Source organism: Myotis nattereri (assembly GCF_964212035.1).
Source record: "Myotis nattereri genome assembly, chromosome: 18".
NCBI lineage: Eukaryota > Metazoa > Chordata > Mammalia > Chiroptera > Vespertilionidae > Myotis > Myotis nattereri.
Window position 1 is genome coordinate 2,514,194 of NC_138093.1, and position 12,850 is coordinate 2,527,043.

Consider the following 12,850-nt stretch of genomic DNA (forward strand, 5'->3'; position numbering starts at 1 on the left):
TTCTTTCCAAAAGCAAGAGGCATGCCTCCTACTCACTAGTTAATCCTTTCACTCAAACGGGACAAAGAATTAATTTCTTCTCTTTTGTTAACTAATAAATATGACTATGTCCCAGTAATTCCACTCCTAGGTGTCTACCCAAGAGAAAGGAAAACATATGTCTACACAAAGGCTAGTACAACAATGATTGTAACAGCTTTGTTCACAGTCGCCAAAAACTGGAAACACCCCCAATTTCCTTCAACAAGTGAATGGATAAATAAAATGTGGTACATCCATATCGTGGAGGAGGAGTATTCATCCTTAACAATGACTGAAGTACTGATTCGTGCTCTAACCTGCATGAACATCAATTTTTTTCAAACTATATTTTTTATTTTAGAGAGAGGGAGAGAGAAATGTGGGTAGATGTGAACAACATCGATTGGCTGCCTCCTGTGCGCCCCCTCCTGGGGATCCAGCCGCTGCAACCTGGGCATGCGCCCTGACCGGGGACTGAACCCGCACCTGCCACCTGCTGGGGACCTTTCCGTGCCTGGAAATGTCCACACCAGGAACATTCTTGATCCTCCTCCTGCAAAAGTTTCTCCAGGGCGGTGGCTTTTAGCCTGCACTGCACATTCATACCGACTGGGGGTCTTGTCTTATTAACATGCAGCTCCCAATGCAACCGACCAGGGCAGGACCCGAGAGTCTGCACGTCTAACGAGCTCTATGACACCGGTGCTAGTGGTTAGCCAATGGCATGTGGTTAACAAGGTACGAGTTTATACCTGAAAATGCACTTGTTGAGACATGGGTTCATATATATATATATCTTTAATTTTAACCACGATCATGAGGAACTGCCAGACTATTTTCAAAAGTGGCCTCGCACCATTGCGCGCGTGTCTCGCGAGAGGTAAAGAAATAATAATGGGGGGACAAGTTCACATATGTAATACCTTAATCAATAAAGACCAAAAAAAAAAGCAATAATAATACTCGACACCAGGGCACATGCATTTCAAGGGACAGGCTGCGGCCGAGGCACCCGGAGGGAGGAGGAGTCGGTGCGTGCAGGCCCGGCCGGGTCTCGCACCCGCAGCTCGAAGAGGCCCCAGCTCCGGGCGCGGCGGGTCGTGGAGGAAACGGGGAAAGCACAGCCGTTCGCACAGGCCTGCGGGGCCGCTGCGGGGCCGGTCCCGGGAGAGGAAGGCTTGCAGCCCGCGGCACTGCTGTCCGCGCTCAGGGCACCGCCCTGGGGACGCATTTCCTGCGGCGCTGGGGACCCCGCCCGGCCGCCGCCCGGATTTGCTGGAATCCGGTTCGTGTCCCCCCCCACCCCCTCCCCCTCCCGCCCCTCCTCCCCGAGCAGCGCGCGGCGCGCAAGCGCAGTGGCTGCTGGGGGTGCGGACCCGGCGCCAAGCGGGTGGTCTTCGCGGAATCGTGTCCCGGAGCCTCCGATCCTTCCCTCTCCGCCGGCCCCGCGCCCCAGCGAGGACCAGCTTTCGGAGCTGCGGGGCGGGAGCCGGCGTGTCCTCCTCGCCGCGCGCGGTTGGAGGCTGTGCGCCTGCGGGCCGGGCCCCAGGGCGCCCTCCATGGCGGGGCCGCGGGTGGAGGTGGACGGCGGGCTCCTGGAAGGGGTGAGTGCGAGCTCGAGGCCGCGGGATGGGGTGTGGGGTGTGGGGTGTGGTGGGGAGCTTGGTGGTCTCACCATCTCTCTTGTCTCCGCCCCGCACCCTGCGCAGGGCGGCCAGATCCTTAGGGTGTCCACGGCCCTGAGCTGCCTCCTGGGGCTCCCCTTGAGGGTGCAGAAGATCCGAGCCGGCCGCAGCACGCCCGGCCTGCGGTAATTGGGGGTCTGGGGGCTAGGGGACAGGCCGTGGGAGGCGGGCTCTGGGGCCTGGGGGGTGGCAGGGCCAAGGGGGTGGCGGCTGGGAGGCGGATGGGGTGGGCTGGGGGCTGGGGGAGGGGGGGCGGGCTGCGGAGCCTGGGGCTTTGGGGATGGCGTGGGGCTGGGGACTCAGGAGCCCCCGCAGTGATGCTGAGAAGATCCGTGCAGCAGGGTCCCGTGTGCAGGCTTCAGCCCGGGCTGTTAGCCGTGGCCTGCGTTGTTCGGTCTTGAAACTCTCCAGGGGCAAACAGAAAACAGGCCCCCAACCCCCCTCCCCTCTGACAGCTGTCATGGGGGTGGGGGGGGACGGAAAGATTTCGTTTGGGGTAATGGGCATATGCCGTGTGCAGATGATGTTTTGTTGACTTGTGCCCTTGAAACCTGCGTGATTTTGTGAACCAGTGTCACCCCAAAACATCCAATTAAAAAAACAATCAAAAAGAAAGGAAGAAAACAGGGCCTGTGTCCTCTGGCTAGAGTTGTCTGGTTTCCTAACGAGTTATCTTTCAAAACGCTTCCCGTCCTCCTGGGGCATCGCAGCTGCCTGGGGAGCGCGGAGCAGCGGGCAAGACAGGTGAGGCCGATGGGCCTGTGGAGCCAGAGGAAACACCACTCTTTGAACAGCACATTTTCAAATCAGAACAGGAAGGGGCTGAGAGCTGGGTCCGTCCGCTTTCATTCAGGCCACTAGGCAGCTGTGGTAGGACCAGGACGAAGGCTGCGTGCGGAGAGGGGGAACACGTTGCCCTGGGCCTCGTCCCGTGTGTCTGGAAGCCAGGGATGCAATCCCACAAGGCTCGGGTGGATGCACCTGTTAGAAGAGGACCCAGCTGGAAGCCGGACCGATTCCTCTGTGCGCATTTTGTATGCGGTCTATAGCTGTCGATCAGCTAGCTCTTAGCCTCTTCCTTTACCCACAGGCCATTTTGAAATGATTAAAAGGCAGTGAGTGAGCTGGTGAATATTCACTCCCTGTGCCAGAGTTCGCAGCAACCCCGTCTCCAGCAGGGACATCCAATTCATGAAGGTTGCATTAGGCACATTATTGCTTTGCTGGGGCTGCCGTCACAACATCCCACAGGCTGGGCGGCCTAAAAACAGAATATGTTTTCCCTGTTCTGGAGGTCGAAGTTCAAGATCAAGGTGCTGGCGGGGTTGGTTTCCTCTGAGGCCCACAGGGGAGGGTTCTGACCTAGGCCTCTCTCCCTGGCTTGGAGGTGGTCACCCTCTTGCTCTTCTCACGGTCATCCTGCTGTACAGGCACATCCCAGGTGCCTCTGTGTGTCCTGATCTCCCCTTTTCATAAGGACACCCTGAGAATGGATTACCGCCTTCACTGCCCCTTTACCTTAATCACCTCCTTTAGGGGCCTGTCTGCGAATAGAGTCACATTCCGAGGTGCTGGGGGTCAGGGCTTCAGCGTATGAATCTCAGGGGAACACGGTTCAGCCCCTCACAGGTGCCATAGACTATTCAGGGAAGGGCAAGGGAGAGTGGGGGCACTTAGGCAGTTTTATTACTTTCCCTCTTTTGCGTACTTCTAATTGACAGCATGTCAGTGTATGTGTTTATAGCTAAATGGTCTGGAAGGATCCCTTAAGATGACGCCTGCTAGCAGGTCGTCCGGGCGCATAAAACCCCTGAGGAAGCGCTGACCCTGGGAGGTGTCATGGCAGTACCCGGGGGCAGGCCTCGCTGTTGTCCTGCCGGACATGCGGGGCCGTAGGCAGTCGGAATGCGCGCGTTTCGATGCAGTGTTTTGATCTAAAGGCCTCAGCACTTATCCGGACTGGAGATGATTCGAGACCTGTGCGCTGGGCAGCTGGAGGGAGCGGACATCGGGTCAACCGAGATAACGTTTACACCCGAGAAGATCCAAGGTGGGAGCCACACGGCCGACACCAAGACGGCAGGGTGCGTGGCTCTTCCTTCCCCCTAAGTCTGGGCTGTGGAGCCAGGCCCGGGTTCACATGCAGGTCCTGCCCGCACCTGGGCGCCTGGCTGAGCCCTCCTCAGTTTCAGCTCCCTCACTTTTTAAAATGGAGATAACACACCCACCTTTGAGGGTTTGAGACTTTGGGGGACGTAATTGTTTATTAACTGCAGCTATTACATAGCTGGGATTTTCTCGTGTGCATAGGATAGCATATTTGTGTCCCTGCTTTTTGTGAATAGCAATTGCATATGTGAAAACGGCTGTTTTCATGCTGTGTAGTCGTCCTCGTCTCTGCCTGGAGTATACTCCGTTCTTGACTCACAGCTCATTATGAACCCTGTTCTGCTTTTAGAATGAACTTGGTTTTCCTTTTTCCCGTTGGAGAAATGGGTTTATCACATGTACGTCAGGCCAGTTTCTGCGACTATGTCTTTAAGATGGAGGATTTCGTCATTCAGTGACTGAAATGGTTTTTAACTTTAAACTTGAGGGCGTGGACCTGCCGTCCCCGCTGTCTGTGCTTCCGCCAACGGGGGTGTGTCAGGATCACCTTCTTGCAGCCCCGTCTCGAAGGAAAGCGCAGCTAAGCCCGCTCTGCCTTCCCCTCAGGAGCGTGTGCCTCTTGCTGCAGGTGTCCCTGCCCTGCGTCCTGTTCGCCGCGTCTCCCTCCGAGCTGCGCCTGCGAGGCGGCACCAACGCTGAGATGGCCCCGCAGATCGACTACACGGCCATGGTGAGGGCTCTCGAGGCCGCCGACACACCACGGGGACCTGCGCGCTCCATCTAAATGTATCCGAGTGGTTTTGTGCGCATTCCTCTGTATTTCTTCACGGTGCGCTTATGTTTACCATAGATTTAGTGTTGTGGCTTAGGTAGGGTTCATAGTGAACCCTTTAAAAAGCTCAAGAGTCATTATTACACGAATTCTCTTATTATACAAATCAGTTCTGGGACTTAGGATTTGGAAGAAAAAAAGTCAAAACCAGAATGAAATACTATGTTTGACAAGTGTTGCGAGGAGGTGGAGAAAGTGGAGCCCCTGTGCACTGCTGGTGGGAATCCAATGTGGTATAGCCACCGTGGAAACAATATGGAGTTTCCTCAAAAAATTAAAAATAGCCCTAACCAGTTTGGCTCAGTGGATAGAGCGTCGGCCTGCGGACTGAAGGGTCCCAGGTTCGATTCTGGTCAAGGGCATGTACCTTGGTTGCGGGCACATCCCCAGTAGGAGGCATGCAGGAGGCAGCTGACCGATGTTTCTCTCTCATCCATGTTTCTAACTCTCTATCCCTCTCCCTTCCTCTCTGTAAAAAAATCAACAAAATATATTTTTAAAAAACTAAAAATAAAATGACCGCCTGATCCAGTAATGCAACTTCTGGGTATTTGTCCAAAAGAATTGATAAATTAAGATCTCTGAGAGAACTTGTGTTCACTGTAGTACTATCCATACTAGCCAAGAAATAACCTAAATGTATGTTATATTTTTAAAAAAGCGAGAAGGCGGAATAGAATCCTGTTCAGCAAAACTCCCCTGATTCCTTACAGTGCGTTCTAGGGAAAGGGTTAGAAACAGCGGCCTCCCGGGTAAAATGATCATTGGGATCACGGACCCCGAGTTGCGGTTTTTATTCTCAGGACACAGACTTGCGCAGCCCTGGCTCATGAAATGTTAAACTTTCCATTTCAGCTCCACGCCCCTTATTTTATTTGAAAACTGGAACTAGCCTACCCGTTGTTACTAGCTCAGTCTCCGTGCGGGGCACTTGTGTCTAATAGATGCACTTGTTGAATCAGTGACTATTGGTTGTTAAGGCGACAATGCTCTGATTTTTCAGGTGTTCAAGCCAATCGCTGAAAAATTTGGTTTCAAGTTTAATTGTGACATTAAGATGAGGTAAGTTGCTTATTTCGCGGCCGTTGGACCCACCGCTTATGGTAAAAATAGTGGAGAGGTCAGACGGCAGAGAACAGCGTCCTGGGCCCCACTCTCCTTTATGCCCTGTAGGGAATCTCTGTGCTCTGTGGTTTGCCAACAGCAAGCAGCAGGGGCGTGGGCCTGGGAAGCAGGTGCGTGGGATACTCACTCGTTTGCGGGGAGAGAGATTTTCGGGGGAATTCTGCTCTGAGGCGCCTTCCTGTCTAGTGTGAGCCGGGCTCGGAGCGGATCCAGGGCCCACTGCGCCGGCGGCTGGACAGGGACGGCGGGGTCACAGGAGGGACTCTCTGCCACAGTCCCTCAGGGTGCTTTTCCAAGAGAAAGGCCACATTTCTTGCAATGACGCTGAAGTCTTGTTCCAATGTACCTTCTGGCTTCACTGTCCCCCTCTTTTTTTTAAAAAAAAAAAATTTTTTTTATTAATTTCAGAGAGGAAGGAAGAGGGAGAGAGAGACAGAAACTTCAGTGATGAGAGAGAACCATGGATCGGCTGCCTCCTGCTGGGGGTTGAGCCCACAACCCGGGCCTGTGCCCTGACCGGGAATGGAACCCTGACCTCCTGGTTCATAGGCCGACGCTCAACCCCTGAGCCGCGCCGGCCGGGCTCACTGTTCCCCTCTTCCTTTCCACATCCCGTGTGTCCTGATTATGCGACCGCCTGCTATTCCTTAACCCTGCTTGTGCCTTCACACTTGCGTGTCGTTGTTCATGTTTTTCCTCCCCTGCTCTCCTAAAAGTTGGAAATCCTATATTTTTTCCAGATGAAACTTGCAATTTCTTGTGTGACTTGTCCGTGAGTTCATATCCGCACCTCTGGTGTGGGCCTCACAGCCTGGCTCCCGCCGCCCTGTGAGGAGCCATTGCCTCCCGACGGGGAGCGCCTCCTGGACCGGAGCCCTGCGCCCTCCCCCGCGGGTCCTCAGCGTCTCCCGTCCAATCAGTTGTGTTGGTGTCCAGCTCCTTAAACACTCACATTCTTCACTGAGCACCTGCTACACGCCACGCGCTGTTTTAGGCACTGGAACGTGGCAGGCGCAAAAGAGACACGGTCCTACCTCAAGGTTTTATTCTGAAACAACCCTGCGCAGGATCGCCTCCTGCCGGGAGGGAAACGTCCCCCACCTGTCCCCCTGAGCCCTTGGGATGCAGCTGGTGCGACTGGGGAGCTGAGCTTACGTTTTATTTCATTGAAGTAGTCCCTTGGTGATGGAGGCTACCCTATTGGGCAGCAGAGGTCTCAAGGGGGCTTGGAAGTTTTAACCAGCATTTCTGTGGTTGGATATCATCCCCCTGTGATTACCTGGTAAATAGCGAGCTTTATTTGTGTCATGCCATCAGGGTATGTGAGTGTTCGTCACTTTTTTGTAGGGGCTACTACCCGAAAGGGGGTGGTGAAGTGATTGTCCAAGTGTCTCCAGTGAAACAGCTGAGCCCGATAAACATAACCGACCGTGGCTCTGTGACGAAGATATCCGGGAGGGCTTTTGTGGCCGGCGCTTTGCCATTTAAAGTAAGTCGTCCATTTTTTAAAAATTATTATTATTTTTTATTGATTTCCGGGAGGAAGGGAGATGGCGGGAGAGATAGAAACATCAATGATGAGAGAGAATCATTGATCTAAAGTAAGTCGTCCAGATGTTCTTAGCAGTGCGTGAAGTCTTGATAAGTATTCTAGCAACTAAACTTTGAAATTATTAGAATTTTTAAATCTTCTAATTAAATTTTTTTCTTACAATTCTGTGCTCTCTGCTCATGCAAGTCAAGCCTTTCTGTAACGCGCATAGAAGTGTTTGTCTCGAAGGTGTGAAGACAGTTGTCACAATCATCGTGAACTTGGTTTACTCTGCATTTCTGTTTCGCCAAAACAGGTAGCGAAGGAGATGGCGGCGGCGGCCGTGAGGTGCCTCCGGAAGGAGTTCAGGGACCTGTACGTGAACATCCAGCCGGTGCAGGAGCCCCGAGACCACGCCTTCGGCAACGGCAGTGGCATCATGTGCGGCCCCGGGCTTTCTCCCAGACCGGGGTTGAAATAACTGTCTCATTCACGTGCAAGATTTGGAGGGTGGTTTGTTTGTATCTTTTGTTGAAGTTTATCGATTTAAGAAGATCTATTTTAAAGGGCATTTACACCTGAAACAGCTGTGCAGTGAATGAGATGATTATTTTATTCCGAATTTTTTTCTGGGGACGGTTTGCCTTCATTGCATTGTAAGAGCCCTTTGTCTGTACGATGAACTTCAGCGCCGACGCTCATCAGAAGTCAGCTTTGAAGCTGATCTGGGAGAAATAGTTCCTGTTGCTTTTCTGTACCTTAGTGTGAAGTCAGTTTACAAACGAATATTAGATATGGCCAAGATCTTTTAGAAAAGAAATAGAGCCCTAGCTGGTTTGGCTTAGTGGATTGAGCATTGGCCTGTGGACTGAGAGGCCCCGGGTTCGATTCCGGTCAAGGGCATGTACCTCAGTTGCAGGCTCCTCCCTGGCCTGGGCCCCGCCCTGGCCCTGGTCGGGGAGTATGCAGGAGGCAACCAATTGATGTGTTTCTCTCACATCAATGCTTCTCCTTTCCCTCTCTCTTACACTCTCTTTAAAAATCAAAGGAAAAATATCCTCAGGTGAGGATTAAAGAAAAATAGAAATGTAACTACTCTATTAATCTAATTAGGAGTTAGTCATTCGAGTGTTATAGAAATGCTTATTTGAGATGTAAAAGTCTCTTTTGTGGGTATTTAAATGTTAAGGTCTTTTTCGGAGTTACTGCTAACGGGGTTATAGTAAATGCGTGCTCTAGTGTGGTAACACTATCTGAAACCTAAAATGAAACCCAGCATCTCTGTGGAAAGACCTTCCCATTTAAGGTCACCCCTGACTGCTGTACGGCAGTGTGGCTGTGGGGCGGCAACACGTCGTGCGGGACGGGCCTCCCCTGGGGGTGGTTGGCATCGAGGGTGAGGCCCCTCCCGCCTCCCTGAGGATGGAGAACGCCAATCACGCTGCTCTCCGTGGGAAGCACTCACTTTGGCCGCGTACCAGCCAGATCTCATTCTCCCCGTCGGCCCGCGGCCGCCCTGTATCCTGCTGGCATGTCCGAGAGGGTCTCGGTGGCTCGGGCGCTCATGCTCTTCTCTTCCTCCGCAGCGTGGTGGCTGAGACGTCCACGGGCTGCCTGCTGGCGGGGTCAGCGCTGGGCAAACGAGGTACAAACGAAGGGAGTCCCCCGTGCCCAGCGCCAGTTAAACTCTCCACTTCTCTGGCGGGAGGAGTGCTGGGTGGCAGGCTGAAAAGGGTACGGTTGACTGGTTCTGTTTTAGAGTCCGTTACGTTTTCAGTCTTTCCCCCAACTTTACGCTTTGAAAGATTTGAAACCCATAGAAGAGTTGCAGGGCTGGTGAGCGCCCCACCCTGTTCTCACTGCCCCCCTCCCCCTGTGCCCCCCCCACTCCCGTCATGAGCATCGAGCTGCAGGATCTCTGAAGACGGCAGCATCATCACAGCACCATCCTTACGCCCCAGGAAGGTGTCTGTCACCTACAGGCGTAACCAGCAGCCTCCAAAGTCCCTTAGTGCAACGTGGGGTTTTCAAAAACACTTATTTTATTGATGTCAGAGAGGAAGGGAAAGGGAGAGAGAGAAACATCAATGATGAGAGAGTGTCATTGATCAGCTGCCTCCTGCACGTCCCCCCCTGGCCCCCCCCCCCCCCCGAATCTAGCCTGCAGCCCGGGCCTGTGCCCTGACCAAGAATTGAACCGTGACCTTCTGGTTCATAGGTCGACGCTCTACCACTGAGCCACTCAGGCCGGGCGGATTTTCTTGTTTTATTATCTTTTTTAAGCACAGACAGCATTTGGTCATCATGTCTGTTGAGCTCCTTTTTGCTACAGAATAGTCTCTTCACCATTTCCCCCCCTTTGGTGATATTGACATTTTAAAAGTCCAGACCATTTTCTCATAAGATTTCCCACCTTCTGGGTTTGCTTGATCATCTCGTGGTTAGACAATCCTACGCCGAGTGTCCAGAAGATTAAATACAGGAAAGCGCCTGTCCTGGAAGTCGCACTGCCTGAGTGGAGAGGCCTGAAGAATGTTGTATCTGTGCTGACGGGCATCTGCGAGTTCAGGTTTTGGCCTCTCCGTTAATGCAGCTTTTTTTACTCCGTGCCCCGTAGGTGTCAATGCAGACAAGGTGGGCATCGACGCTGCCGAGATGCTCCTGGCAAACCTGAGGCACGGCGGGGCCGTGGACGAGTACCTGCAAGACCAGGTAGCGGCTTCCGGGGCCAGCCTCGGAGCCTGTTGGATCTGAGCGCTCGGTAGTTGCGTTGAGTGTACATGTTCATACTGACGGTCAGGCCCCGCCTGGCGTGGCGCAGTTGAGTGAGTTATTACAGTATTATCCTGGAATTTGTTCCTTGGATTCCAGACCTCACCTACGTGACCTGGCTGCAGCACTTGGCGCAGCCCGTCACCCTTCCCTCCAGAAATACTTCCTCCCCGTGGTGCTGATACACTGTCTTCCTGTCTCAAGGCCATCTATCCAGTCTCTTTGCTGGCTCATCCCTGTTGACATTCCCATCATCTCACCCTGAGCTGTTGGGGAGCCCGGGGCTCGGGCTCACCCCTCTTTTTTGGGTCTGCATTCACTCCTGGGTGACTCTGCCCCGTCTCATGGGTTAGTTCCATCTGCACTGACAGCTCTCTGGTCTCCGTCCCCGGCCCCGCCTTGCTCCTCACCCCATCGCTCAGGCCTGCAGCGCCTCCTCTCGGAAGTGCCGTGGCCTCTCTGCCCGGACACGCCTGCTCCCACTGAGAAACCAGTGACTATTTCCAAGTATCTCCCGTGGCCCACTGTCTTGAGAGATTTTCCTCCTGCCACGCTTTTCTCTTCTCCATCTCAAGCCAGCAGCCTCCCTTTAGAAACTGTCCTCAGGCTCTTGACCAGTTTCTTAAGACCGTTTCCCTTACTGCCAGTCCCTTCCTTCCGGCCCAGGTCTACGCCACCCTCGCTGTAATTCTGAATTAGAGTGTTGATTTACCGGTTAGAAGGGTGTACTCTTAGAGGGTGGAAGAAGCCTGTCATATTATGGAGACCAGCCCGTAAAGATAGTTGGTCTGATTAACTGTGTCGCCTTTCAGCAATAGTTTATTCTTAAGCATTAATTTTTAAAAAAATCTATATTGAGGACTGCTGTGGAACGGTTCGATACCACACTATAGACTTTGGGTGACACGGGTTTTCTGTCATCTTCTTAGGTTTTCTGGAAACCTAAGGAAATAGGAATTCTTTCAGCTGCTATGATTTCTGGTGTTTATATGTGGGAAGCAAGGGAATTTTAACTCCAATATTAGCCGCTGTGTGAGATGTTTCTTCTTTACTCCTTTTCCATAGCTGATCATTTTCATGGCACTGGCCAACGGAGTTTCCAGAATAAAAACAGGACCCGTGACACTCCACACACAGACGGCTATACATTTTGCCGAACAGCTAGCAAAGGTGAGCAGAAGTAGTAGCTGATTTTTATCATAGCCGGTTTGGTACCATTAAAATCATGGTACAGATTTTAATAAACAGAAACCCAGTTGTCTTTATACATTTTATATTATTTTATAAAACTACATTGTAAAGACTGTAGTAAGGTGGACACATGGTCCATGTTACTGAAAAAGGCAAGAAATGAAGCTGTGTGCATCAACTGTAAAAAGTGCAGAGAACCAATTTTAAGAGAGAAGAAAAAATACTTAAATGCTTAATTTTAAAAAAATTAGGAAATTAAAAGGACTTTGATGTTAGCTACCCACCTGTTTAAGCCCATGGAGCTATGGGCACTTCCTATCACCTGCGCACTGAACTCTCTCCTGGTTTCAGGCTAAATTCACGGTGAAGAAGTCAGAAGAGGAAGGAGATGCCTCGAAAGACGCCTACATCATCGAGTGCCAAGGGATCGCGATGACGAATCCAAACCTGTAGGGGCTGTGCCTGGGGGACGGCCCCGCGGCGACCTATTGCGCTGACTCATGTCGTAAATACCACAGGGCGGCGCATCGGCAGTCCTTGCTAGCGGACCCACTGAAACTCCAGGCGGAGTACAGAGTGTTCTAGATCTGCGGGGCCGTGCCGTCCCATTCGTCTGACTCAGAATGTCCCCGGCACGTGGACAGGGAGCTTTCCGCCGGTGGGTGTCTGACAGCTGATCTCAGTGTGAACGTGTTGGTATAAAATCTTCTGTTCCCCCGGAGTACGTGTGCTTTCCTTTCTTAATAAATGGAGTCGGGGATGCCGAGGTGCCCGTGATACCTGCGTGGTCTGATCGCTGCGCCGAGTCTCACGCACCGTGTGAATGGACCGCTACCCGCTCACGCCCTCGCTGTGTCCACGACTCAGTGAGCGTCGTCTCATCCCAACTCCACGCACCCTCTCCCTCGCCCTCGCCGGGCCCGGGGTAACACGCCGGTGCCGAACCTGTTGGGCGCGTTGTGAAAGCCAAACAAGGAGAATTGCAGGACCTGGGCCCCAGCTCTGTTACTGTTCCGCTCGCAGAGTGCCTCCCATCGCCAGGCATTCTCGCAGCCCCGGGTGCTCCCACACTTACGTTACTTCCTGCCCTGTGGGCAGTGGGAACCAGTTTGGTGTCTGAGCTAAGCAGGCTGAACTGTGCTGTAGTGAGGGATGCACTGAAACTTGGTTCCGTCTGGGACTTCAACCCGTGATGATGAAAACAGTCCAAGACATAGATCAGAGGGTGGCGTTACCACACACTCAGAAAGCGCTGAGCTGGTCTGTATAGAACAGTCGAGCGAAGTACGTTTGTTATGCTTAACTGTACAGTAATTGAGGAAGGAAGGGAGGGAGAGATTGGAAGGGAGGAACAATAGGAAAGCAATACATGGAAAATGTTCAAGGCAGCTGACTAATGGGAATGAGGGCGCTGTGTACACAGGGGTGGGCAAAAGCAGGTGAAATCCCAGCCATCATTACCTAACAGATAAGTCCTAAGGATAATAACAAGATAATAACGAATAATAGAAAGACAAATAATACAAATGAATAATACAATAGTGAATAAAAATACAAGAATAAACTTTTGTGTACTCACAACTG

The 12,850-nt window shown here is 52.4% G+C and overlaps 1 protein-coding gene across 1 annotated transcript; it reads left to right on the plus strand.

The window, feature by feature from the left end:
• Positions 1-1,046: 1,046 nt before the first annotated feature.
• RTCA (RNA 3'-terminal phosphate cyclase) lies at positions 1,047-12,043 on the plus strand. The gene is made up of 11 exons (XM_081111768.1): positions 1,047-1,625; positions 1,731-1,831; positions 3,647-3,790; positions 4,422-4,545; positions 5,651-5,709; positions 7,120-7,261; positions 7,620-7,744; positions 8,890-8,948; positions 9,921-10,015; positions 11,141-11,245; positions 11,618-12,043. The coding sequence occupies exons 1-11, from the start codon at positions 1,581-1,583 to the stop codon at positions 11,717-11,719; spliced, it is 1,101 nt and encodes a 366-aa protein (XP_080967894.1). The 5' UTR covers positions 1,047-1,580; the 3' UTR covers positions 11,720-12,043.
• Positions 12,044-12,850: the final 807 nt, after the last annotated feature.